This window comes from Brachyhypopomus gauderio, chromosome 5 (genome assembly GCF_052324685.1).
Source record: "Brachyhypopomus gauderio isolate BG-103 chromosome 5, BGAUD_0.2, whole genome shotgun sequence".
NCBI classification, from domain to species: domain Eukaryota; kingdom Metazoa; phylum Chordata; class Actinopteri; order Gymnotiformes; family Hypopomidae; genus Brachyhypopomus; species Brachyhypopomus gauderio.
Window position 1 is genome coordinate 35,197,375 of NC_135215.1, and position 26,680 is coordinate 35,224,054.

At 41.4% G+C, this 26,680-nt stretch overlaps 2 protein-coding genes and 1 pseudogene across 4 annotated transcripts; all 3 read left to right on the forward strand.

Annotated features, from left to right (window-relative positions):
* Nucleotides 1-521: 521 nt before the first annotated feature.
* LOC143515307 (TBC1 domain family member 2B-like) lies at nucleotides 522-9,482 on the forward strand. 2 transcript variants are annotated; one of them, XM_077007503.1, is made up of 5 exons: nucleotides 522-681; nucleotides 1,388-1,558; nucleotides 5,897-6,082; nucleotides 6,923-7,044; nucleotides 7,216-9,482. In XM_077007503.1, the coding sequence occupies exons 3-5, from the start codon at nucleotides 5,924-5,926 to the stop codon at nucleotides 7,409-7,411; spliced, it is 477 nt and encodes a 158-aa protein (XP_076863618.1). In that variant the 5' UTR covers nucleotides 522-681; nucleotides 1,388-1,558; nucleotides 5,897-5,923; the 3' UTR covers nucleotides 7,412-9,482. The 2 variants fall into 2 exon arrangements, with proteins under 2 accessions (XP_076863618.1, XP_076863617.1); XM_077007502.1 differs by lacking the exons at nucleotides 522-681; nucleotides 1,388-1,558 and adding an exon at nucleotides 5,553-5,588.
* A 633-nt stretch (nucleotides 9,483-10,115) lies between these two features.
* dapk2b (death-associated protein kinase 2b) lies at nucleotides 10,116-25,523 on the forward strand. 2 transcript variants are annotated; one of them, XM_077007504.1, is made up of 12 exons: nucleotides 10,116-10,275; nucleotides 10,982-11,152; nucleotides 17,494-17,715; nucleotides 18,971-19,109; nucleotides 20,261-20,390; nucleotides 20,666-20,714; nucleotides 20,881-20,907; nucleotides 21,428-21,580; nucleotides 21,875-21,920; nucleotides 23,903-23,992; nucleotides 24,175-24,234; nucleotides 24,426-25,523. In XM_077007504.1, the coding sequence occupies exons 2-12, from the start codon at nucleotides 11,076-11,078 to the stop codon at nucleotides 24,549-24,551; spliced, it is 1,119 nt and encodes a 372-aa protein (XP_076863619.1). In that variant the 5' UTR covers nucleotides 10,116-10,275; nucleotides 10,982-11,075; the 3' UTR covers nucleotides 24,552-25,523. The 2 variants fall into 2 exon arrangements, with proteins under 2 accessions (XP_076863619.1, XP_076863620.1); XM_077007505.1 differs by lacking the exons at nucleotides 23,903-23,992; nucleotides 24,175-24,234; nucleotides 24,426-25,523 and adding an exon at nucleotides 22,139-23,116.
* On the forward strand, nucleotides 22,411-23,069 carry LOC143515309 (death-associated protein kinase 3-like; annotated as a pseudogene).
* Nucleotides 25,524-26,680: the final 1,157 nt, after the last annotated feature.

Sequence of the window (26,680 nt, forward strand, 5' to 3'; positions counted from 1 at the left end):
GACAGGAAACTGAAGATAGGATGCTGGACAATAGAGACTCACCTTTACTTCCTTCCTGTTGTTTTTTCTTCACTAAATCTGTGCTACCCATTTGGACAGCGCTTGTATTATGTGTCATCGTTCTGAGTTTAAATTGGTGAGAGAAAAGCTAGCTATTTAAGAAAATATTTCAGTATGGTTTTTATAGGGGACTCGCGTGTGCCCTTGTTTCTCCAGCAGGTGGCAGTGTTGCTTGCTGTGTTTAAAACAGATAGGCACTTAAATAATAAAAGTTATTTTAATGTGATTTGCCAATTTGGTCTGAAGGTGGCCTGTATATATGAATCAATATCCTGCTAACTTGTGGAGACTGCTTATGTCTCAAACGTTCATTCTAAATTATACTTCAAATCACGAATTCCACGGCCGTTATTAAATATTAGTCTTTAACTATAACCTGACCTAAATAGTATTGATATGACTTGTACCGGCGTCTTGCAACACAAAATCTTGAACATGATCAACAGGTGGCGCGTGCGCGTGTCCGGGGGGTGAAGACGCGCTCGTGCTGAATAAGTCATCAGTGCTTCAGTGTGCAGAGCGATCAGTAATATAGACCCTATAAATGTGCTGCCAGCAGCCGCCTCCAGTTGCGCACCAATATACTTACACTTACAACGTATTCTTACTTGAGCAAATAAGGTAAGTCATTTGTTTTAAGATTGAGAATCCGTAGCATAAATTACGTCCATAAGTTTTCTGACTTAAGTTACATCCATATCGTTTCCACTAGTGATGCGTTCCGACAGAAGCATTAGTTGGTGTTTTGTTAATTGCGTAAACGTCATGTCACGTTAATTATTTCATATGCTACTTACTGCCTGAAAGGTAAAGACTTATACTGTTACGCATGTACGTGTTTGTGTCTGCACACGTAAAATAACGACACAGCGACGGGTCTATTAAGGGTCTTAGGAAGTTAAGTGAAGGGGACGTATGCATGATCTCGGTTTGACGTTTTGAAGCTGTAATTGTTTCATGTATTAAAAAGTCCTGGAGACACCGTTTCTCCTGCTGCTGTCACTGAGTTGCGTGACTTTGTTCTGTTCTGTTTCGTGATGCATAATATTCAGAAACACTGGCTCTGTCATCATACTTCAAAAAAACGTGTCAACCATAATTGTTCAGAACAGGAAACCGTTCAAACTAACTGAGCTTTCTAACATACAGTATTAAGAAAGACAGAGGCATCCCTACATAAGAGCCCAGTGGAGGTTTTGTCTCCCAGATGTGATGGAATGCGTGTGGCGTGCTGAGACATGCGTAGGCTGGATGAGTTGAACTTCACAGCCCTGTTTCTGAAGCGCATGAAAACACCCCCCAGACATAAATACATGTTTTTTCACAGCATCTCTGGGATTGTCTATGCTACCCTGAAGGAATACCAGCCAGACCCCTAGATGTGTTTGTGCTGAACTCTTACCAAGACTGCGCTGTCATCGATGAGGACACTGGGCATGGCTGTGTTCAAGCAACAGAAAGTGGAAGATTTTTATGAAGCTGGGGAGGAGCTTGGAAGGTGAGTAACAGGAGAAATGACTATGGAATTGCAGGCATCTACAACAACCCAGCAGGCGAAGCACAAGTCCTCATGAACCTTTATCGTATGGTTTAATGATGGTTCCTAAGAGAGCACTCCAAGTCTTTCTGTGATGTTTGAGAAGGGAGCGGCTGTGAGGAGTCATCGTTGGAAGAGCACGAGACGTTTGGCACCATCTAGTTTGTAGTCTCTGCTCAACAACAAGCAAATGTCTGCTTGGTTGTTTTCTTTTAGTGGTCATCATCCTAAATTGTAGTGTAACTGTGACATGAAAATTCAAAAGAGATCTGAACATTAATACGTGAGTTCTCATATCCGGTTATTCATGATAAGGTCAAAGACTCACTGCAGTCGGGAAAAACTCACTGCAGGTGTTTTCTTGTTCTCTTGACTTGGCAGTTGACCTCACTCCTCAGTGACTTTTCTCTCTTTTTCAAAGCACACTCCATCACAAAGCACAACTATCACCACTAAACTCAACTGAACTAACGAATATCAACTGTAAAAACACAATTCCTACCACTCTTTCAGCAGAAGGAAGTTATAAATCTATCCACAAGGGAAGAGAGGTTATAGTGTTCAATTGCTTGTTAGCTTCCAGGAAAGGTGTATATTACCACCCAGGTGGGTGTCCTGTCCTCCTGACCTGGGCATGACGGCTGCATGGGGTGGAGCTAAGCTGGAATACACCGATTCTGTCCAAAGTCAATTTATCTACATTTGAATCATTAACAACACATCAGAATAACTTCTGTTCTAAAAGATAGGCTGTTAGCATAAAACACAGAAGCTAAGCTGGTGGTTGTTTGTTGTTATTTTGATCATTTAAAGCGCCACCACCATCTGCCCGACTGGTTAGGTCTCCTGTTTTCCCTCCCTCGTTTACATGGAGTGTTTGACACACCCAGGCTCATGTAGGGGTGATAACACACTAGACTGTGATGGTAACTTCTAGAGTTTAGAGTCAAATCTTAAAATGTTAACATTTGTGAGATAAACCATGCACCGTTAATCATTACAGCATTGTCAATGTGATTTCAGATCAACACCTACAGTAAAGCAGACACGCTTGCATTTCCATTCAAGGGCAGAACGTGTAGTTGCCAGTAATGTTTGCCTGGCGTATTATTGAATCCCTAAGTGTAATGGGGGGTCAGCTATCTTTGTGGTGGAAACATGATTGTACACAAATACAAGTTAAAGAGGAAACAGCACATTTCTATGGTTTCACAGAACCATCTGTGGCAATCAGGCAGCAGCATTACAGAGAGAGCAAGAGACAGACATCAGACAGAGAGAATGAGAAAATGTAAGGCTCACAAATGGAAAAGCTCAGACTGAATGAAGAATAAGAATTATAAATAGGGGGTGTGTGATGTAGTAATGCACAGCCAGGCACTCTGCCTTGAGCAAGTCTTCCAATTTGTTGCTTGTGCATGTGAGTTGGGGCTACTTGTCATGAATCACATTTAAGCAAAGTTTTGGGGGTGGGGGGGTTGTTACACAACTCCTAAAAGCAAACTGCAGACATGACATGCAGAGTCTTTCTGAAGGCCTGCTCGTGTGCTGCATGAGACCTTTTGCTATTAATAAACTCCCCTTGAGATCTTGTTTTCATTCATTCTGTTTGCGCTGTGTTTAAGGCTTAAGGCAATGTGTTTTAAGCAGGTTATCTGCATAAAAGTTCCTTCTGTGTGTTTCATGAGAGAAAAATACTTGTGCTTTTTTTACTTGTGGTTTAGCAGTGGCAGCTAGTGAGATGGAAGAGACAGATCACTGATATCAGTCATTTTACTTCTTCAGTGTCGTCTCCTGGAGTCTTGGCTTGGGTACCTTGAGACATGCTGTCACCTGTACCCAGTGCTGATGGTTTGCTAAAGGAAGTTTTGCCATATCAGAGTCCCACTAACCCCATTTTCTTAGTTTTTTTTTTTAAGAACAAGAGGTTTGTATGCTGTAGTTTATGAGTACATAAATGCTTTGTACATGTGATTTCTCCTCAGAGTTTCCTCAGCAAGTCTGTGGTGCATTTTGTGAGTGTGTCACAACATAAGCAGCACGATGACGAATTAACACAGCATTCGTAGGCTGGATGTGGTCACCTTATCTTACTGCAGGGCTGCAGTGCTATTGCACAGTTCTAATAAGGCACTTTGAAGTAACACACTTGATTCTGTTTTAACATGGAGAATCCTCAAGGTGTTTGATAGTTAAAGCAGAGGATGAGCACTACCAGTGGATGAGGAGAGAGCTGCTGCTTTTCACCCAGTGCTACTTGTGACAGGACTTCTATTCATAACACTTTCATTTCATCAAATCACCATTAGGCAGTTATTGTTTGTGTTTCTGATGGACCAGGCTGTTTATTTATAGCGAATGAGTACATTGAGCTCGGTTCAAATCTCAAAGAACAGTCAATTTCAATTTCAATAAGCTTTATTGGCATGACCATATTCAGTTACAGTATTGCCAAAGCAGTGTTATCATTCAACATGAATAACTCATTGAAAAATATGAACAATTCTAATTATGATGAACTTGAACATGAATTTAAAGTTGAAAAAGTGAAAAGAAAGGAAAGCAAATAAATAACAAAAGTAGAGGAGAAAAAAAATAAATAAATAGATCAACATAAATCAGTGTTTACAAACAGGGTATGTGTCTTTGAGTAGTTCTTTCACACGGCTGCTCTGTCCGTACAACATTATGGTGTAACTGGACTTCCAACTTGTTAGTTTTATGGTCTAATAATGTTATTTATAAATGCCCCTGTATAAGACCTTCAGGTTGTGTTACAATGATATGACGAAACATAATGGTTGAATATTAAACAGCTGCAGAAGTCAGTGAGAGGGAGTCATGTTTGATTTCTGTACAGGCCAAAGTGAAGTACTTCTGCGTAGGTGGGATAATGACCTGCGTGGGTTGGTGGCCCCCTCTGGAAAATCTAGTTCTTCAGCAGTGGTGACAGCCAGAGTGAAGCAGTGTTGTAGTCTACACTTGTTATGCCTGAACTCACTGTCTCTGTGAAGCATTATAACAGCCTTTAGGTAAAATTAAAGATATAGTTACACATATATTAATTTTATTTCTGATTTGCAGTTTTATGCACAAAAATGTTTAGACATATCTGTTTAGATAACATTGTTTTTATATATTGGTCTCACTGTGTGAGTCAGCTGGTCTATTTTTTTAAGCTCAGACAAATTTTTGCAGTTTGCCCACTTTATAGTGTGTGACATGCAATGTTCTCTTCTGTTATACTTGGGCTCCCTCTCATACATCCGTGTATCTATGGACTTACAAAAGAGGGAACTTGCGTTAGTAACAGTGACAGTGGATCTTGTAGTGTTGAGGGTTTCCCTCAGGCTGTGTTACCGAGAGCTGCATCTCAACGTTGGGCTGGAACCACAGGCAACCACACAGCCACTGCCGGGCCTCAGCAAAGCTAATACCCAGCAGCTGTTGGGAGTGGAGGGTCCAGTGAGACCCAGAGCTGTCACAGCTACAGGCAGACTCAGACTGAAGCTAGCCGGCACGCACACTGTGGGAGGACTCACTCCCCCTCCATCCACTCATAGAATCACGCCATCAACAAAGCACTTGAGGAGATCTTGTGTTCTTGTAAGAGAGGTGGGTCTAAATGTCCAGGTCAATTTGTTACAGCACAGGGAGGCTTTTTTTTTCTTGGTGTTTGAATTATGTGATTTACAATGAAAGAGTTTATAGTGTAAAGGGAGGGTCAGGTTCATTGGTCCCTATGGCCGCTTTTCTTAGAAAAGCATGAAATGGCTCATGTTGTTAGCTCATTGCGGGTTTTCTGAAGATGTGTTATGACTCAGTGCTTGAGACCCCATTAATTTTACCCCTTTTGTTACACAGAGTAAGACCCCTCATACATGGCCATGTAGGAGTGATTTGTGTGAGAGTGGTCCTTGGGGTGAAACTGAGTTGCAGATATAATGGATGAAAAGAACATTTGAGATGCATGGCCCCTCTGACCCCCCAGGTTTGTGTTCTCCCCAGACCCGTTCAGAGAAGGCCAGCCCTACGGCAGTGCATTCCTGCCTAGCCTGTTTAGCTTTTCTTTACTGGGTGTGCTTGTGGGTGGATCTTATCATACGTTTCACTCTCAACACTTTCTATACCACTGGGGAAAGAGAGGGATGGCCAACCCCACCCCATGTTTCCCCTCAAGACCCCTGTAGGTAGATTGCTCTGAGCTGTGGTATAAAGTTCACAGTGGTGTGTGTGTGTGTGTGTGTGTGTGTGTGTGTGTGTGTGTGTGTGTGTGTGTGTGTGTGTGTGTGTCTGCAGGTGGATCAGCGTGTCTTTAAGGACCTGATGAATGAGAAACTACCCCGTCTTCATGCCCATTTTGAGCAGTATAAGGTGGACTTCTCCCTCATCACCTTTAACTGGTTCCTGGTGGTGTTTGTAGACAGCGTGGTCAGCGATATCCTCTTCAAGATATGGGATGCATTTCTCTACGAAGGACCCAAGGTGAGATTGAAAATCTCAGTGTGAGTCTTTCGTAATTTAGATTTAGCCGTGCTGAGGCATTTGATGAGGCATAAAGGATAATTTGATCATTAATCATTTGAATCTGTGTGAGTGATAATCATCGTAATCTGCTGTTAGGGCATGTTTATGTGGACACTCTTATGTGAGGGTTGCGACTGGCTGACTGAGTTGGTCAGTGGGGCACATTTGCATTAGTGGTATCGCTCATTGACCTGCTCCAAGGCAAAAGTTAAATCTAAACAGTTGAGATTTCTGCACTCTTTAGAATGCCCCAGTGTAGTTCAGGCACATGGTCAGTAAAGGTGAGTCAGTTCAGCAGGACTGTAGCAGGACTAGCAGGACTGTAGCAGGACAGGTGCTTCAGTGCAGTGCCATAGCCAGCCAAAAACCACCAAGCAACCCACTTTCCAATCTCTTTTGTTCACCTAAAACGGTCTGTAGTTTCACTTCTTCGCTATTGTTTCAGTCCTGCCATGTGGCACCACAGTACAGAGCCACATAAAAGCATTGGCCACAATCTTAAGGCTTGACACTGAGTGCACCTAATGCATTGTGGGGTATTAGTTCTTGACCACATAATGACTGTGGATCAGCTGTTCACCTAGAACAAACACAGCGGCCGGTAAACTGATGACGGGTGAAACGTGATCTTCTACATGTCCTTAGTCAAAAGTCTTTTCAGTGAAAGAACACCGTTCATCCTCCTCTTGTTTAAAGAGAGCTTGCTTTGGTTTAAAAACAAGTTTCTCTTGTCTCAGGAGAACACTTCATCGAGATCTCGGAATACAGTTTTATGACTTCATTTATTTTCTTCTGCAGATCATATTTCGTTTTGCACTTGCGCTCTTCAAGTGCAAAGAGGAGGAGTTTTTGAAGTTGCAGGACGCCATGGGTATTTTTAAGTATCTCCGATATTTCACACGTACAATCCTGGATGCAAGGTAACATTTTTATTATTATTAGCTTTTTAATCCGTAATGTAATGAATTATTGACCTGGTGCCTTATCAGGTATCACAATAAGATTCTCATCTTCAGTTCAGTACTTGGATGTCAGTACTCCCCGGATGTAGAAACCTTGAAGTACAATTCCTCTGTATCTGTCTCCTACAGGAAGCTGATGAATATGGCCTTTGTGGACATGAACCCTTTCCCCATGCGGCAAATCCAGAATCGACGCACGTTTCACCTGGAGAAGGTTCGTCTGGAGCTCACAGAGCTGGAGGCCATTAGACAGACGTTCCTACGGGAGCGGGAGACCAGCCAAGAGGGGCGCGCCGTCATCAGTGATGACGAGGAAGACAACTGAGTCCCCACCAATCAGAGCTCAGACCATAGAACTGAGAAGCCAATAGAACACTCATGCATTCCTATATGTTTTTGTCTTGTGTTTTATATTTGTTTCCTTCGGTCATACACCATGCTGTACCCAGCTCACTGTCTTCGGAGTGACTGGTTCAAAGATCAGTCGTTACTGCAAGTAAGGCCCAAAGAACATCAAGTAGCCATTTTGAGCTTTTCAGCAACTTTGAATCCTTTTATTTCTTTGAGTTGTGAATAATGATTTCATATTCTGTATTTTCATTGGTCTCACATATCAGTATTAGAGTCCAGTGTAATGGTATATGTTACATGTGTACAGTAGCAGGTGCTTCTGAGCAGAATGAAGGTTCAGGATCATTTCATGTAATGCTACGCATAGTGCTACAACAGCATTGGTCAATCATTGTATTTCACCTATCAGAACATTACACAGAAGACTCTTGTGTAAATCAGAGCGTGTTTACTATCACTTGTTTACTAGTTTATGCAATGTTTATTTAGCATTGCGAATGAATTTCTGTCTTTTGAAATATATGTAATTTCTGGTTTGAGCTCTTCGAAATTCCATATTCTTGGTACTCCTAATTCTGTTTTCATTGTGTTCTGAGGCACTTAAATCACTTTAAATTACAGATGTACTATTTTATGACATTACCTTTTATTGTAAATTGAGCAGTAGTGAATTCATTCCTTCATAAGTGTCTGCAGAGGCGCAGTTAAAAATTCCTTTTCAGTCATGAGATGACACTTAGCTGCTGAAAAACTATTGTTGTATAATGCAGATCATTCAGTCTGTCAGAGCAAACCACTTATCTTCTGCTTGAATGGTTTTCCATTGTTGGCAATCAGCTGGATTTGGAACTGTGTGATTTCAGAGTTGTCAGGGTTTTGCCATAAATCTAGTGCTGTCTGTGTCATGCATGTTGTCAGTTTGACAGCCAGGCAAGCTGTATTTCACGACTTATTACCAACTGTGGCCTTGAATTCCAGACTAGGTCAATTGATGTGGGTTTGTTCCCCGTGTAGCTGTATTTTATATAATTGTATAAATAGTAATAGCTTTCCTTCATTTTGGTACATTATTTGCAGAATAAAAAGTTAGTTTACCTGGTTAATGTACTTTCATCAGCTGTAAACAGTATTATCTCACTTTTATAGTAATCTAACCTTAAAGTGTGCCAGTGGTCAATGTTCCATTTATTAGAAGTTTCGACTTCTGTTATTTTTATATACTTCAGTAAAATCCAGAGTGCAGTTTGACGTGAAGGGCCCATTTTAATGAGGGACTTTGTACTTTTTTCAGTTTATTGCACATTTCATAGTTCTAGAGTTTCACTCTGCCATTTTAATATCCTCATTTCAGCAGATGTACTTGTATTTGTAATACAATAACTCTCATGTATTTTCATCACTCACAGCATTTTCAAGTAGCTTCGTTTGATTATTTCCCCCCCCTTTTTGTACTATTTACATCAGAAACTCACCAGTACTCACAGTTGTCTATGCATGTTAGCTTGTTTCACATTCCCATCTGTGTTTACTGATGTATGGTTCCCGACAAAGCAAAAAATGTTTTTAAATTGACTAATAATCTCAAACTGTGAATTTTCTCTTGGAGAGCTGGTCTCTCAGATGACCACATGAATTATAGGATAATCATGCTTTGTTGTATCTGAAGTTTCTTCGATATAGGTCAGTGTGCTTGTGATCAGTGCTGTAATACAAATTGGATGGAGAACTATTTCTGTATACTTTCTTTTGTCTCTCAGTATGTTTTATATTATATAAGGGGTTTTTTTGGACACCATATATAGCGAGCCTGCTTCACAATGATCCAGTCCAGATTTTGATTTTGCTGTATTTTAATATTTAAGATGGTGTTTTAAGTTTGCAATGGTTCATCAGTGAAAGCCACTGCACACATCTTCCCTTATACAAAACCATGTAGACACAATGTAATCAGTTTGAATGTTCCCACAGACTGATACACAATGTAATCTCATGTTCCACACTAGTGTCGTGATCGCTCAATAAATTGCATATAGCACAAAGGTTGAGATTAATGTGTAGTTTCACTTATTGTGCTCTGGGTTTTGTTCTCATTAGAGGAAGTCCGTCAAAATCAAAACAAAAAGGCCTTTTCTACACAGAATGGCCTTGAAAATCTTTGACAGGAAACTGAAGATAGGATGCTGGACAATAGAGACTCACCTTTACTTCCTTCCTGTTGTTTTTTCTTCACTAAATCTGTGCTACCCATTTGGACAGCGCTTGTATTATGTGTCATCGTTCTGAGTTTAAATTGGTGAGAGAAAAGCTAGCTATTTAAGAAAATATTTCAGTATGGTTTTTATAGGGGACTCGCGTGTGCCCTTGTTTCTCCAGCAGGTGGCAGTGTTGCTTGCTGTGTTTAAAACAGATAGGCACTTAAATAATAAAAGTTATTTTAATGTGATTTGCCAATTTGGTCTGAAGGTGGCCTGTATATATGAATCAATATCCTGCTAACTTGTGGAGACTGCTTATGTCTCAAACGTTCATTCTAAATTATACTTCAAATCACGAATTCCACGGCCGTTATTAAATATTAGTCTTTAACTATAACCTGACCTAAATAGTATTGATATGACTTGTACCGGCGTCTTGCAACACAAAATCTTGAACATGATCAACAGGTGGCGCGTGCGCGTGTCCGGGGGGTGAAGACGCGCTCGTGCTGAATAAGTCATCAGTGCTTCAGTGTGCAGAGCGATCAGTAATATAGACCCTATAAATGTGCTGCCAGCAGCCGCCTCCAGTTGCGCACCAATATACTTACACTTACAACGTATTCTTACTTGAGCAAATAAGGTAAGTCATTTGTTTTAAGATTGAGAATCCGTAGCATAAATTACGTCCATAAGTTTTCTGACTTAAGTTACATCCATATCGTTTCCACTAGTGATGCGTTCCGACAGAAGCATTAGTTGGTGTTTTGTTAATTGCGTAAACGTCATGTCACGTTAATTATTTCATATGCTACTTACTGCCTGAAAGGTAAAGACTTATACTGTTACGCATGTACGTGTTTGTGTCTGCACACGTAAAATAACGACACAGCGACGGGTCTATTAAGGGTCTTAGGAAGTTAAGTGAAGGGGACGTATGCATGATCTCGGTTTGACGTTTTGAAGCTGTAATTGTTTCATGTATTAAAAAGTCCTGGAGACACCGTTTCTCCTGCTGCTGTCACTGAGTTGCGTGACTTTGTTCTGTTCTGTTTCGTGATGCATAATATTCAGAAACACTGGCTCTGTCATCATACTTCAAAAAAACGTGTCAACCATAATTGTTCAGAACAGGAAACCGTTCAAACTAACTGAGCTTTCTAACATACAGTATTAAGAAAGACAGAGGCATCCCTACATAAGAGCCCAGTGGAGGTTTTGTCTCCCAGATGTGATGGAATGCGTGTGGCGTGCTGAGACATGCGTAGGCTGGATGAGTTGAACTTCACAGCCCTGTTTCTGAAGCGCATGAAAACACCCCCCAGACATAAATACATGTTTTTTCACAGCATCTCTGGGATTGTCTATGCTACCCTGAAGGAATACCAGCCAGACCCCTAGATGTGTTTGTGCTGAACTCTTACCAAGACTGCGCTGTCATCGATGAGGACACTGGGCATGGCTGTGTTCAAGCAACAGAAAGTGGAAGATTTTTATGAAGCTGGGGAGGAGCTTGGAAGGTGAGTAACAGGAGAAATGACTATGGAATTGCAGGCATCTACAACAACCCAGCAGGCGAAGCACAAGTCCTCATGAACCTTTATCGTATGGTTTAATGATGGTTCCTAAGAGAGCACTCCAAGTCTTTCTGTGATGTTTGAGAAGGGAGCGGCTGTGAGGAGTCATCGTTGGAAGAGCACGAGACGTTTGGCACCATCTAGTTTGTAGTCTCTGCTCAACAACAAGCAAATGTCTGCTTGGTTGTTTTCTTTTAGTGGTCATCATCCTAAATTGTAGTGTAACTGTGACATGAAAATTCAAAAGAGATCTGAACATTAATACGTGAGTTCTCATATCCGGTTATTCATGATAAGGTCAAAGACTCACTGCAGTCGGGAAAAACTCACTGCAGGTGTTTTCTTGTTCTCTTGACTTGGCAGTTGACCTCACTCCTCAGTGACTTTTCTCTCTTTTTCAAAGCACACTCCATCACAAAGCACAACTATCACCACTAAACTCAACTGAACTAACGAATATCAACTGTAAAAACACAATTCCTACCACTCTTTCAGCAGAAGGAAGTTATAAATCTATCCACAAGGGAAGAGAGGTTATAGTGTTCAATTGCTTGTTAGCTTCCAGGAAAGGTGTATATTACCACCCAGGTGGGTGTCCTGTCCTCCTGACCTGGGCATGACGGCTGCATGGGGTGGAGCTAAGCTGGAATACACCGATTCTGTCCAAAGTCAATTTATCTACATTTGAATCATTAACAACACATCAGAATAACTTCTGTTCTAAAAGATAGGCTGTTAGCATAAAACACAGAAGCTAAGCTGGTGGTTGTTTGTTGTTATTTTGATCATTTAAAGCGCCACCACCATCTGCCCGACTGGTTAGGTCTCCTGTTTTCCCTCCCTCGTTTACATGGAGTGTTTGACACACCCAGGCTCATGTAGGGGTGATAACACACTAGACTGTGATGGTAACTTCTAGAGTTTAGAGTCAAATCTTAAAATGTTAACATTTGTGAGATAAACCATGCACCGTTAATCATTACAGCATTGTCAATGTGATTTCAGATCAACACCTACAGTAAAGCAGACACGCTTGCATTTCCATTCAAGGGCAGAACGTGTAGTTGCCAGTAATGTTTGCCTGGCGTATTATTGAATCCCTAAGTGTAATGGGGGGTCAGCTATCTTTGTGGTGGAAACATGATTGTACACAAATACAAGTTAAAGAGGAAACAGCACATTTCTATGGTTTCACAGAACCATCTGTGGCAATCAGGCAGCAGCATTACAGAGAGAGCAAGAGACAGACATCAGACAGAGAGAATGAGAAAATGTAAGGCTCACAAATGGAAAAGCTCAGACTGAATGAAGAATAAGAATTATAAATAGGGGGTGTGTGATGTAGTAATGCACAGCCAGGCACTCTGCCTTGAGCAAGTCTTCCAATTTGTTGCTTGTGCATGTGAGTTGGGGCTACTTGTCATGAATCACATTTAAGCAAAGTTTTGGGGGTGGGGGGGTTGTTACACAACTCCTAAAAGCAAACTGCAGACATGACATGCAGAGTCTTTCTGAAGGCCTGCTCGTGTGCTGCATGAGACCTTTTGCTATTAATAAACTCCCCTTGAGATCTTGTTTTCATTCATTCTGTTTGCGCTGTGTTTAAGGCTTAAGGCAATGTGTTTTAAGCAGGTTATCTGCATAAAAGTTCCTTCTGTGTGTTTCATGAGAGAAAAATACTTGTGCTTTTTTTACTTGTGGTTTAGCAGTGGCAGCTAGTGAGATGGAAGAGACAGATCACTGATATCAGTCATTTTACTTCTTCAGTGTCGTCTCCTGGAGTCTTGGCTTGGGTACCTTGAGACATGCTGTCACCTGTACCCAGTGCTGATGGTTTGCTAAAGGAAGTTTTGCCATATCAGAGTCCCACTAACCCCATTTTCTTAGTTTTTTTTTTTAAGAACAAGAGGTTTGTATGCTGTAGTTTATGAGTACATAAATGCTTTGTACATGTGATTTCTCCTCAGAGTTTCCTCAGCAAGTCTGTGGTGCATTTTGTGAGTGTGTCACAACATAAGCAGCACGATGACGAATTAACACAGCATTCGTAGGCTGGATGTGGTCACCTTATCTTACTGCAGGGCTGCAGTGCTATTGCACAGTTCTAATAAGGCACTTTGAAGTAACACACTTGATTCTGTTTTAACATGGAGAATCCTCAAGGTGTTTGATAGTTAAAGCAGAGGATGAGCACTACCAGTGGATGAGGAGAGAGCTGCTGCTTTTCACCCAGTGCTACTTGTGACAGGACTTCTATTCATAACACTTTCATTTCATCAAATCACCATTAGGCAGTTATTGTTTGTGTTTCTGATGGACCAGGCTGTTTATTTATAGCGAATGAGTACATTGAGCTCGGTTCAAATCTCAAAGAACAGTCAATTTCAATTTCAATAAGCTTTATTGGCATGACCATATTCAGTTACAGTATTGCCAAAGCAGTGTTATCATTCAACATGAATAACTCATTGAAAAATATGAACAATTCTAATTATGATGAACTTGAACATGAATTTAAAGTTGAAAAAGTGAAAAGAAAGGAAAGCAAATAAATAACAAAAGTAGAGGAGAAAAAAAATAAATAAATAGATCAACATAAATCAGTGTTTACAAACAGGGTATGTGTCTTTGAGTAGTTCTTTCACACGGCTGCTCTGTCCGTACAACATTATGGTGTAACTGGACTTCCAACTTGTTAGTTTTATGGTCTAATAATGTTATTTATAAATGCCCCTGTATAAGACCTTCAGGTTGTGTTACAATGATATGACGAAACATAATGGTTGAATATTAAACAGCTGCAGAAGTCAGTGAGAGGGAGTCATGTTTGATTTCTGTACAGGCCAAAGTGAAGTACTTCTGCGTAGGTGGGATAATGACCTGCGTGGGTTGGTGGCCCCCTCTGGAAAATCTAGTTCTTCAGCAGTGGTGACAGCCAGAGTGAAGCAGTGTTGTAGTCTACACTTGTTATGCCTGAACTCACTGTCTCTGTGAAGCATTATAACAGCCTTTAGGTAAAATTAAAGATATAGTTACACATATATTAATTTTATTTCTGATTTGCAGTTTTATGCACAAAAATGTTTAGACATATCTGTTTAGATAACATTGTTTTTATATATTGGTCTCACTGTGTGAGTCAGCTGGTCTATTTTTTTAAGCTCAGACAAATTTTTGCAGTTTGCCCACTTTATAGTGTGTGACATGCAATGTTCTCTTCTGTTATACTTGGGCTCCCTCTCATACATCCGTGTATCTATGGACTTACAAAAGAGGGAACTTGCGTTAGTAACAGTGACAGTGGATCTTGTAGTGTTGAGGGTTTCCCTCAGGCTGTGTTACCGAGAGCTGCATCTCAACGTTGGGCTGGAACCACAGGCAACCACACAGCCACTGCCGGGCCTCAGCAAAGCTAATACCCAGCAGCTGTTGGGAGTGGAGGGTCCAGTGAGACCCAGAGCTGTCACAGCTACAGGCAGACTCAGACTGAAGCTAGCCGGCACGCACACTGTGGGAGGACTCACTCCCCCTCCATCCACTCATAGAATCACGCCATCAACAAAGCACTTGAGGAGATCTTGTGTTCTTGTAAGAGAGGTGGGTCTAAATGTCCAGGTCAATTTGTTACAGCACAGGGAGGCTTTTTTTTTCTTGGTGTTTGAATTATGTGATTTACAATGAAAGAGTTTATAGTGTAAAGGGAGGGTCAGGTTCATTGGTCCCTATGGCCGCTTTTCTTAGAAAAGCATGAAATGGCTCATGTTGTTAGCTCATTGCGGGTTTTCTGAAGATGTGTTATGACTCAGTGCTTGAGACCCCATTAATTTTACCCCTTTTGTTACACAGAGTAAGACCCCTCATACATGGCCATGTAGGAGTGATTTGTGTGAGAGTGGTCCTTGGGGTGAAACTGAGTTGCAGATATAATGGATGAAAAGAACATTTGAGATGCATGGCCCCTCTGACCCCCCAGGTTTGTGTTCTCCCCAGACCCGTTCAGAGAAGGCCAGCCCTACGGCAGTGCATTCCTGCCTAGCCTGTTTAGCTTTTCTTTACTGGGTGTGCTTGTGGGTGGATCTTATCATACGTTTCACTCTCAACACTTTCTATACCACTGGGGAAAGAGAGGGATGGCCAACCCCACCCCATGTTTCCCCTCAAGACCCCTGTAGGTAGATTGCTCTGAGCTGTGGTATAAAGTTCACAGTGGTGTGTGTGTGTGTGTGTGTGTGTGTGTGTGTCTACTTATAATCCTGCCCACAATAATTTAATTTATATTTAATAAAATTATTTTAATTTAATTTAATAATCAAGTTTTAGAATAAATTTTATTATGTCACTACAGCATTTAAGCAACTGTTTCATTGTTTTGAAAGAAAATAACATGCACTTTGAATAATTATCTGGTGTCTGAAGTTAATCAGTGTTTATGTTTTTCTTATATATTATGTAAGTGATATGCCTAAACTTGCAAACATGCACCAACCAGAGAGATCCTAGCATTTCTTTGTATCTCTATAAATGGCAATCTTAAAACATCAGTAGAGAGTACTTTGAAACAAAGGCTAGGCTGGAAAGTGGAGCTTAGATGGAATGTGTATAATTGCGACCCTGTCAAGGGACAGACCTAATCCAGACCCCTCTCAGATGGACAGACCTAATCCAGGCCCCTCTCGGATCTCCAATGTAGACCATCACCCCAAAAAAGGGCTGGCAGGTGTGAGTGGATTGGAGCAGTGGTTGGGTTCAAATTAACCCGGCTTCCCTGATAGCACATAGAGACAAGCAGCCTTTCACTCACATGTGAAACACACACAGCAAGGCCTCATCCCCTAATCACAGGAGATGAATATGGAAAGTGATAAAGATGCGACATGATGTGCTTCCTGCGAAAAAAAAAACCGTGGAAAGGCTCCATGGAACCTCTGCTTTAATGTTGAGGAGTTTTATGAGTTCCTAATTACTCCTGCGCCCACAGAAGCCCTGATGGTTTTTAAAGTGCGACACAGATCTGATGTTCTCTAGACCCAAGCTCTCTCTCAAGCCCATTTTCATCCTGCTTTTTCACTCCGTCTCTCTCCCTCTCTCTCAGCGTCCTCCTAATCCCTCTGCCCTGCTCTGTCCCTCTGTGATATCTCCATGAGTTAGTGGACCATCTTGAGAGTGGTGAGGTCTGAATGGTCCAGACTGACAGGCAGGATGATGGGTGTGTTAGTGAGCTGCAGCATCAGAGGTGATGCAGGCTGGAGGAACGTTCACCAGTCCCCCTTGTTTTTTGTTTAACGGTACAAATAACAGGAAGAGGGGACGTGACAGCAGGGACAGAGCGGTTTATGGTCTGAAATATTAATGGCGTTGTCCTCTACGGCTGTAGCTGTATTCAGTTCCCCAATTTGATGCACCTGGTGGAAGTGTTTTTTTTTTTTCCACTGCTTCACACAACTTAGCTGATTAATTTTCGACACCTCTCTCTAACTTGATACAACACGCAGGAGAAATCCTGTCTGAGCTTATTTAAACTGCCAAGCATGATACTGATGCGCCTATAGTTCACCACATTAGACATGAGAGAGAATACGAGGAGAAAGTGTTGTAAAAATGTGAAACAAACCAATAACAGAAATGGTTGATTCAGTAAAATACCAAGTAGGAGGGTGGCATTTGTCTACTTGTCTGTATGTGTGTGTTCATCCTACTGCATACCTCAGATGTCATGCTAGCTAGCTGAACGGTTTCCCTTCAAAACTCCCTGGGAGGTGTTTAGCACCCAATTGTGCTTGTCACACTGGGTGAATAATTCCATTAGTGACTTACATCCCACAGTTGCCTCGAGGTCAAAAGTTAATTTTAACCTTACATATCATCGGGTTTTACAGTCATACTTTGGCCACAAACTGTTTTAAACTTGAAGATTTGTTCTGCTTTTAAACTCATTCTTTAAACTTATTATTTGTATACCAAATTTGATTGCTGCTTATGTGGAAGGTAAATGATAGTAGTGTTTTCTGCCTCGTCTCTTAACTCCTCGGCGTACCACACCTTTGTCCAAGAAAAGGAACTTCTAGTGCACTGAAAGGTCAAATAGTTCTTGCTACAATGATCTCAGAGAATTGTCCTGGTCTAAAGAGGCTAGAGTCCAACTTCCTTTCATGGATTGTATTGTATTTCATTTCCTGTGGAAATAAATGTAAAGCGAGAAGCATTTAGCACCCTCAACAAAGCCCAGCTCATCAAACATACATGCACAATCGCTTCTGTTTGTTTTCCTCGTGTCTGTCTTTCAGTGGGCAGTTCGCTATAGTGAAGCGATGTAAGGAGAAGAGCAGCGGCGTGGAGTACGCGGCCAAGTTCATCAAGAAGCGCCAGAGCAGGGTGAGCAGGAGGGGTGTGCGTCGGGAGGAGATCGAGCGAGAGGTGGACATCCTCCAGCACCTGCAGCACCCCAACATCATCTCCCTGCACGACGTGTTCGAGAACCGCACCGACGTGGTGCTCATCCTGGAGCTGTGAGTGACGTTTGCATCCACGGCCCATCCAGGCCCGGTGCAGCTGTACAACCCAGCTGCTTATCTGGCCCAAGTCCATGGCACACGCTGTAAAGCTGTAACACGCGTGTTCTGAGTCAGGGTTCTGTGTCCCACGGCTCTATGGATTATTACAGGAGCTATCATGAGAACTTGTTAGAGGGGTTTTCTCCTACTCAGCAGTCATATAGCTCTATATATAGTCGCTGTGGTGTCAGGGTTAGGATTAGGGTTAGCAGGATTAAAGTGTGTTAATATTGAACCGGTGAACATAGGACACTAGAAACTTCGGACCCTGGGAACATTTGAGTTATGGTACTTTTGAGTTGTGACACTGGGTGTACACAGTGTGAAAAAATATTAATGAATGTTGGTGGCAAGACAGTTTACTGTTGGGTTTTCTTTTCTGTACAAATACATGATTATTAAATGTTTATCATCCATTTATGGGTGGACATGGAGTCATGCATATTCACATAAATGTGTTTTGATATTCTATCTTTGCTACATGTTAGGCCTGGTGCGGGTTAGTTCCTGCACTAGTGTGTTCATGGGAGCAGGGGCGACCGGTTACAACGAACTGTGTGCTGAACTCAGGCAGGATTGTTGACGAAAGGCGCAGACTGTCAAAGGAAGTCAGCTCACGTCTAAGTTAAAAGTATGTGCATGTGCATTTTTAAGGAAGGATCCCCCAGACGGATGCAAATGGCAACAGAGTTCAAGTGAATGTACTCTGGTGTGCTGGAGTCAAGGGTGAGGGAGACCGAAGGGAAGGGAGGAGAGGTTGAGTGGGGTTGAGAGACAGACAGAGAGACAGACAGACTGAATGTGTGAACCAGGAAGAGTTTTTATGATATTGCTTATTCTGGAGTTTCACTACGCTACGTGGTTAAGAACACAGGTCCATGTTGTAGCAGAGGAAGTGTGTGTTTCTCTTAGTCTTCTTAAGTTCACTGTGAGATTGAAATGTAGATGTGAGAAAGGTGAGAAAGTCTGGCCAGCAAATCTTCTCAGCAAGCCTCAACCTCAGTCGATGTGAACGGAAAGTAGTGTGAACTTACTGTCACATTGATTTCCTCTTCATACAGTGTCATATTATCTTTTTACTATTTCATCACTATTGTTTATATAATATTAATCATCGTTGTCTTTGTTTTACACACACCTGTGAATGTATGGTGGTATGTTTGAACTGCAAAACACTTTTGGACCTTGCCGGTTTTGCGTGTGTGTGCAGGGTGTCTGGAGGTGAGCTCTTTGACTTCCTGGCCCACAAGGAATCTCTGAGTGAGGAGGAGGCCACAGAGTTCCTTAAACAGATCCTTAATGGAGTCCAGTACCTGCACTCTAAAAGCATTGCACATTTTGATTTGAAGGTATGTGGCTCACTGTCAGAGACTGTTGCCTTTTCTAGGGTGCTTTCCTTAGTCTTTTTAGCACTTAACCTAGTCTAGGAGGGGCTATGGATGTACAACAGACTTTCTAGTGGGGTTTTAGCCTGATTACGGCAGCCTTTGAATCTGTATGACTGCCTGTAAACACCCCAACCAGTGCAGCAAAAACAGGCCTGCTCTTAAAGCATGGTGTAGGAACACACAGGCAGGTGAAGAACATTTCACAGCACCGTTACTTACAGTGGCCTTTGGCACATGTGCCCCAAACAGGATTTGTACATCACATACTGTACTGTGCATACTTATGAGGTGAAGGGGGGAATAGGAAATGGGATTGTTGCTATGGTAGCAGATAATTTCTGTATTGGCCTCTTTAGAGGATCTGTCCTACTGTGAACTCTGTTGCATAGCAACACCTGTAGCTTAGGAAACTCAAAGGGACCCAGCACAGTACGCGGTATCGGCACAAAACTGTGTGGGGAACGTGAAAAGAAGCAGAAAGCTACAACATTATTTACCATTTGTTTAAATAGCAACGTATTGATCTATATGGAGTATTCTGTACATGTCCAAGGCCTTTGAATGTATGTCTGTGGCATTAAGCCCCATTTCCTATCATATGTGATGAAATATTTCTCCTCCACCTTTCATAGTTCAGCTTCTGCCTGGTAACTTCCATATCATCAGCTTCTGTATATATGAATAACAGCAGAATTGTCTGTCCAAACTGATGTTTACACGTGCTCTGAGTCTCCGGGATTCAGTCCAAGCGTTCAGTCCCTGTAGGGTTATCAGCCACACATGCTGAGGGACGTCACCCATACTGCCCACCACGATAAACCCCATCCTGTTTCTCCAAGAGCTGTGTCTGCTCCTCCTCCAGCCCACAAGGACAAGCAGACCCAGCCTGACAGGATAATGTCAGTACACAGAGAGGTCATGCACTCTCTAAGAGACCTATGGACTCATGAACATGTCACACCACAGGAGAGTGTCCTTTTAGAGGAGTGTTTATGACCATTAAAAGTGTAGTGTAGGCTAAATGTAAAGTGACTGCACCAATTACAAGCAATTGTATATTTTTTGTTAGGATTTTGCAATATTTATGGAACGGTATTGTCTTCCTTTTTCAGCCTGAGAACATTATGCTGTTAGACAAAAATGTGCCAATACCGCGGATCAAACTTATCGACTTTGGCCTGGCACACAAAATCCAAGATGGCGTCGAGTTCAAAGACATTTTTGGGACGCCAGAGTTTGTAGGTAAGGTGGATGAGTAAGATCTGCTATGTTCATCATCTGTACACCACATTGTACCGCGTGTACGGCTCCTTCAGATCAGGACAAACGCTGGAAGTGACACACGTTCATTTAAATAGAACGGTTACAATGTGAAGCACAGCTGAAATTCTTCAGCCTTGAAGTGATGTGTTAAATGACGTTTCTTGAAGTGGTGTGTTAAATGACGTTTCTTGAAGTGGTGTGTTAAATGAAGTGTCTCGGTGATCTCTGAAGTAACATGATGATCCCTTTTTCAGCTCCAGAGATCGTCAACTATGAGCCTCTGGGACTGGCAGCAGACATGTGGTAAGTGGTCTTAATCGGCTGGTATTTAGTATTTTGCATAAAACATGTGACAGTGCTGCTCCATGGTTTAATCATGTTTGTGTGTGTGTGTGTGTGTGTGTGTGTGTGTGTGTGTGTGTGTGTGTGTGTGTGTGTGTGTGTGTGTGTGTGTGTGCGACCCACACAGGAGTATTGGAGTCATCACATACATTCTGTAAGTGTGAATTGCAGAATTTGGGTTCCCACTTTTAGGTGTCACTTCTGTGGGCTGGCGTGTTAAACCCAAATTATTATTAAACCCAGACTGAACAGAACCCCATCTGAGTTCCTGTTAAAGGAAAGTTGCAAAATCTCCCACCCCCTTCCCCCCAAAACCCATTTGGTTATTGTTTTGCAATGTTTTGTAGGAATACCGAGTGTATCCAGTGATCTACAAACGCATGAAAGACTTTTAAATGAGAATGCTAAAACGTATAATAAAATAATGCATAGTCAGTGTTTGAGATGGGAAACATGATTACATTGACTCTGTTCTTAAAAACACAACAACTGTTAAAAATATGTTTACACAGCTGTTTTTTTCTCGTACAAAAAACCCAGGAAGTTTGACATGCTTTAAGCATTTCTCTTGGATTTGAAAATGCTAATTTATGTTAAATTCTTGGATAAATATTCCTCAGAGCTGAGCCTGCAGCACAGTGGCTCAAGGCTAAAACGAGTTTCTCCCCCTCTAGCCTGAGTGGTGCGTCTCCATTTCTGGGCGAGTCTAAACAGGACACTATGGCAAACATTTCCGGTATGAACTATGAGTTTGATGAGGAATTCTTCGGCAGCACCAGTGAACTAGCCAAGAGTTTTATCAGACAGCTGCTGACAAAAGACCCAAGGTACGTTGTGAAATGAAAACATCACAGTGAGAAACAAACATTGAATCAGCCGGGAATGAGTAGAGAGAGCCGTCTACTACTAGGTAGATGCTCATAACGCTTTTATGATTTCAGAACAGGCTGAAACATGTCATGAATACATTATCACTTATGAGCTGAAGAGCAGTGTAAATGTCACGTGCTCATAGGAAGTGCATGTTCGAACATGAGTCGGCTTGAAATCTAGGGAGTTTCTAAATGTTGCCTTACTGCTCTTGTGTTTTCTGAATGGTGTTTTCTTTGTTTGTTTAACAGAAAGCGACTTACAATAGATGGTGCTCTCAACCACCCATGGATAAAGGTAACCGTCTGGACGACTGCCTTTGACAGCATGGATTTCACTCTGTGCATGGATTGTTATTTGTTCAGTTAGCAGCTCTCATAATGCAGTGATAGGAAATGACTAAATAAATTACATTTCCTTTGTTGTTTGACACCACAAGATGAATTTACATTTAAGATTAACGTAATGACATAACGGTAATCTAATCCGAAGTACCAATGCCTGTTTCATCATAGCAGTCAAACAGCCATCCGATATCACCGCACGTGCGTGTGCAGTATCATTACGGTTGCCACTTCGAGATAATCCTGTTGGAGGGTAACCACAGTCACCTGCATGTACACGACTGGGTTTTTTTCCATCATGGAACAACCCACACTAATGAAATGGAGTGAAGGAGAGACTGAGATGAGAGTGGCCTGTTAGTCACTCTTAACACCATGACACTAACCTCCATGAGTGTGCAGCCTGGCCCCACTGTAAACGAGCGAGGTGACTGACCAAAGACATGTACAGGACACACCCTCACTCAGTCTCCATTTGGTCCCTGTGTCCGAAGAGCCATGAAAATGTGGAAGACACCAGACCTGGCTCAGGAGCCCAGACGAGGGGCGAGACACATCAGCTGAAGACCAAGCGCTTGAAGGAATACACCATCCATTCTCACTGTAGCACTCCACCCAACATCACATACATCAGCTTTGAAGGCCTTGCCATTGTGGTGGAGGACGTCTCCTTAGTGGAGACCGGCTTGGAAGGCTTGGCTGCGATACAAGAGTCTATGTAGGAGGACCTCGAAGCAAGCTTTTCTCTCCATCTATAATGAGAAGGAAGTGTGGTACAAAGAAGAGAGTGGAAGCTTGCATGGAGATGTTTCGCAGGCCTATGCTGAGCTGTGCAAGGTTGAGGCGTTGAGGAAAGACCTCCAGGAGGACCTCAGGGCCACGTGGAGAGACAGACCCACCTGGCACCTGGAGAGGACGTGGATGCTGAGCTCCACTGGCTGCAGGAACTGGTGGTCTCAGATAAAGGAGAGGTGGGGAATGGAGGGTGGAGCTCCACAGTGAGGAGAACGAGGCCCTGAAGGATCTGCTGACCAGGACCTGTGAAGTGGAGTTCCACTGCAGCGCTGAGCTACACCTGATGGAGCCTGGAGTCAATGTTTAATGTACCTGCTTGAGGAAATTTCTTTGCCATTTTAAATGCTTATGAAAGTTCTTTCACACCCTAAATGTTTATATTGTAGTAAGAGCTTATACCTATATAGAGACTTTTATTTTTATATATACAACTAAGTAATTGATAATTTTGCACACAAAGTCTTGTGTATGTATGATGTTTTTGTTCATAAGTCATTATTAAAATAAAGATGATGTTTATTTTGGAATTAATACATAACGTTCATAGTTTATTTTATTGATTATTTTGAAGTTGAAAACAGGATGCAATTTTTAATGAACATTATTAATGTATCGATTTTTTTTGTTTCTTAAATGCATAATACAATATATTTATATTTTTATTTTCATGTTTAAATACCAGTATCAGTGTTGCCTTAAATATCATTATCGTATCATAATTTTACTTCAGCACTTATTTTTAGTGTTTCTGAGAATATTCTGTTTAATGTCAACAGTGAAAATGTATATCCTTATATTTATACCTTTGTACCCATAACAGACTGGTAAAAAACATAATCTGATTTGAATATCTTCAGATAACCATTCAATTAAACTGAATTCAATTTAAATTAAAGGTGGTTACATATTACAAGAGTGTTTTTTATTTTATTGTTAACCTGTATGTTGTTTTTTTCAAAATCAATTATTCTCTACTGACTTTCGAATGTTGGTGTAAATGAACATTATAAGCAACAACAGTCATACTTTATAGGATTGACACTTCACATTGATAACACGTAGAATATGAGCACACTACTACTACATGACTGATGTTACAGCTCTGTGTGGCATTTGTTTTTGTGTGCTTCTTTTCTGTAGCCTGTGAACTCCAAACAAGCTCTGGTACGCAGACAGTCTGTGGTCAACATAGAAAACTTCAGGAGGCAGTACGCTCGCCGCCGGTGGAAGGTAACTCTGACTCCGCTCTGCTATCCCCAACAACTTATATTTGGTTGTTACTTTGGTTCACAGCACCTCTTTGGACATAATGCTGTAATTGTGGCTCTGGACCCATTTTGCCATGTTTCTGCTGTAGTTACTGTGTGGTGCACATCGCTGTGTCAGAGCACGCCTGTTGTTTTCTCTCCCAGTTCTCCATCAGGATCGTAGCACTGTGTAATCATTTGACACGCATGATGAAGAAACCACAGGTAAGTATCTCACGTGCACACCCATGTACACACCTCAGGTTCTCAGGTTACACGTGAGCTCATCAGAGTCATGAGAACCACTCTGACGTTATTCCCAAGTCAGGGCGAGGAGGGGCATCTCCTGTTCTCAGTAAATGTTCGACTCAGCTATCCACCTCTTTTGTGTTGTGTTGTGGTGTTGTGGTGAACAGGACAGGCCCAAGGAGGGTTACGTGGAGCGGACCATCGCCAGGTTTGAACGGGACTGTGAGAGCGACCAGGAGGATGAGGTAGTGGTGAAGAGACCCAGGACCAGGAAGAGGAGCAGTACCTCCTGAAGGCTTCAGGGTTCCTTCCTGTACAGAGGGCAATGCTCTGACCAGGCAGCAGTGTTGAAAACATACTGATGTAAAACAGGCACACACCCTTTAAAGAAAGTGTTATATAAGAGCGCCTGAGTCATCCGTAATGTACATATGCCATGGCCACACTCAGAAACATGCAGATATTTGTCAAGTATTGGTGTCAAGAAATAATGATGCACTAAGTGCATTGTGGCAGATATTAAAATAGTAACTGTGCATAATATTTTGATGAACCTAACTAGGTGAGGGAAACTTAATAGATTTTTACATGTTCTTATAAAGTCTGTACAATGTAAATGCAAAATGGAAAGCTCTTAAAAACTGTGACTCTGCATAAGTTGGGACTTTCTACTGTCTTTAAAAAGTGCCTGGTGTCTTAATATGTGCCATGACATATTCCACTCGTTTTGTAGAATCCGTATAAACTAGCTATGTTGGGTTTATCAAGCAGATCAGTAGTTGACCACTACTGTAGTGTGTAGCTAGTAAAGGTGAATATTTTCCTGATATAGTTTGTTTTAAAAGTTCTACCACACCTGTAGCGTTTCATGTACAATCTAAACAATTAGTGAGTTTAGCAGTCAGTTCAAATAGATAAGGTCTCATTAACTCTCTCTCTCTCTCTCTCTCTCTACACACACACACACACATATATGTATATATATATATACATATATCACAGTTGTAACTTAATTTTGTAGTTGAATAGCTACAGTGTGTTCAGACTTGTTGTGCAGTAGTAGTTCTGCATAATCTATAATACTGTAATTAATTCCTTTATGAATATGTCATCCACATTTAGAACAATCAGGGGAACAAAGTGCTACCTCACAACACACTTTGAGAAGCAACAAAAGCCACCGGGCTGCGTGTATGTCTAGATCTAGATGTAGTTATTTAGCTGTACTGAAAACACTGCCCATTGTGTTAGCCCCCGTGACCCCACCCCCAGCCTACAGGAACACTGTCCTAGTAGACGCTTCTTTCATTTTTCAGATTAGAGATGTCATTATGAGGCATATTACGTATGTTTTATACGCATTTGTTGCTTTTCTGGCTGGCCATTATGATGTGTTATGCAGTGTTTTCATGATAGAAGGAAAGTTAAGCGATATCTAGCCAATCTATCACTGGCTCTTTATGAGACAAGCAACGTCATAAGCTGCTTCCTCGATGCAGTACCTCCCAGGTCCTGTAGGTGGCGAGTGGGCTCAATGTGTCCATTTTGACATTCTATTTACATTCAATTCTGAATTTCAAATAATTCATTACCAAGTTCAATATAAAACATACATACATCAACTTGTCTTACATATACTTAAATCCTTTGACAGTGAAATAATCAGATTGTACTTCAGGTGAGATTCCACAAGCTTTTTGTAATTGTAACAATTGTGTGTAAGTTGTCAATACAAAGTATATTAACTCAAGTAGTTTAATGATATCAGTTAATGCATGCAACATATGTAAAGAGGTAATTAACCATGTTGTATGAGAACTGTTTTCCAGTGAAAATGCCCCTATTTTGTACAACAGGAAAAATAAATATTGAATTTAAAAAATAAATATATTTATTATATTTTTAATTTATCTCATTCACTCATTTATTATTCAGTAAGGAAGCCACTTTTGAGGCAGGAAAAAGGCTTCTTCCCAATAGCGTCTGTGTTTATGCAAAAAATAAGTATTAAAATGCTTATTCATTGTTTACATACAGACTCTACCCATGTGTCTCTTTGGCTGGTCTTTATTGTAGTAGTGTTAAACCTTACAAGAGTATTGTTGATAAACCTTACAAGAGTATTGTTGATACACCTTACAAGAGTAGTACTGTTAGTGTTGGTGTTGGCAGACCTTACCAGAGTAATAGTGTTGGTAGACTTTACAAGAGTAATAGTGTTGGTAGACTTTACAAGAGTAATAGTGTTGGTAGACTTACAAGAATAATAGTGTTGGTAGACTTTACAAGAATAATAGTGTTGGTAGACTTTACAAGAGTAATAGTGTTGGTAGACTTTACAAGAGTAATAGTGTTGGTAGACTTTACCAGAGTAATAGTGTTGGTAGACTTTACAAGAGTAATAGTGTTGGTAGACTTTACA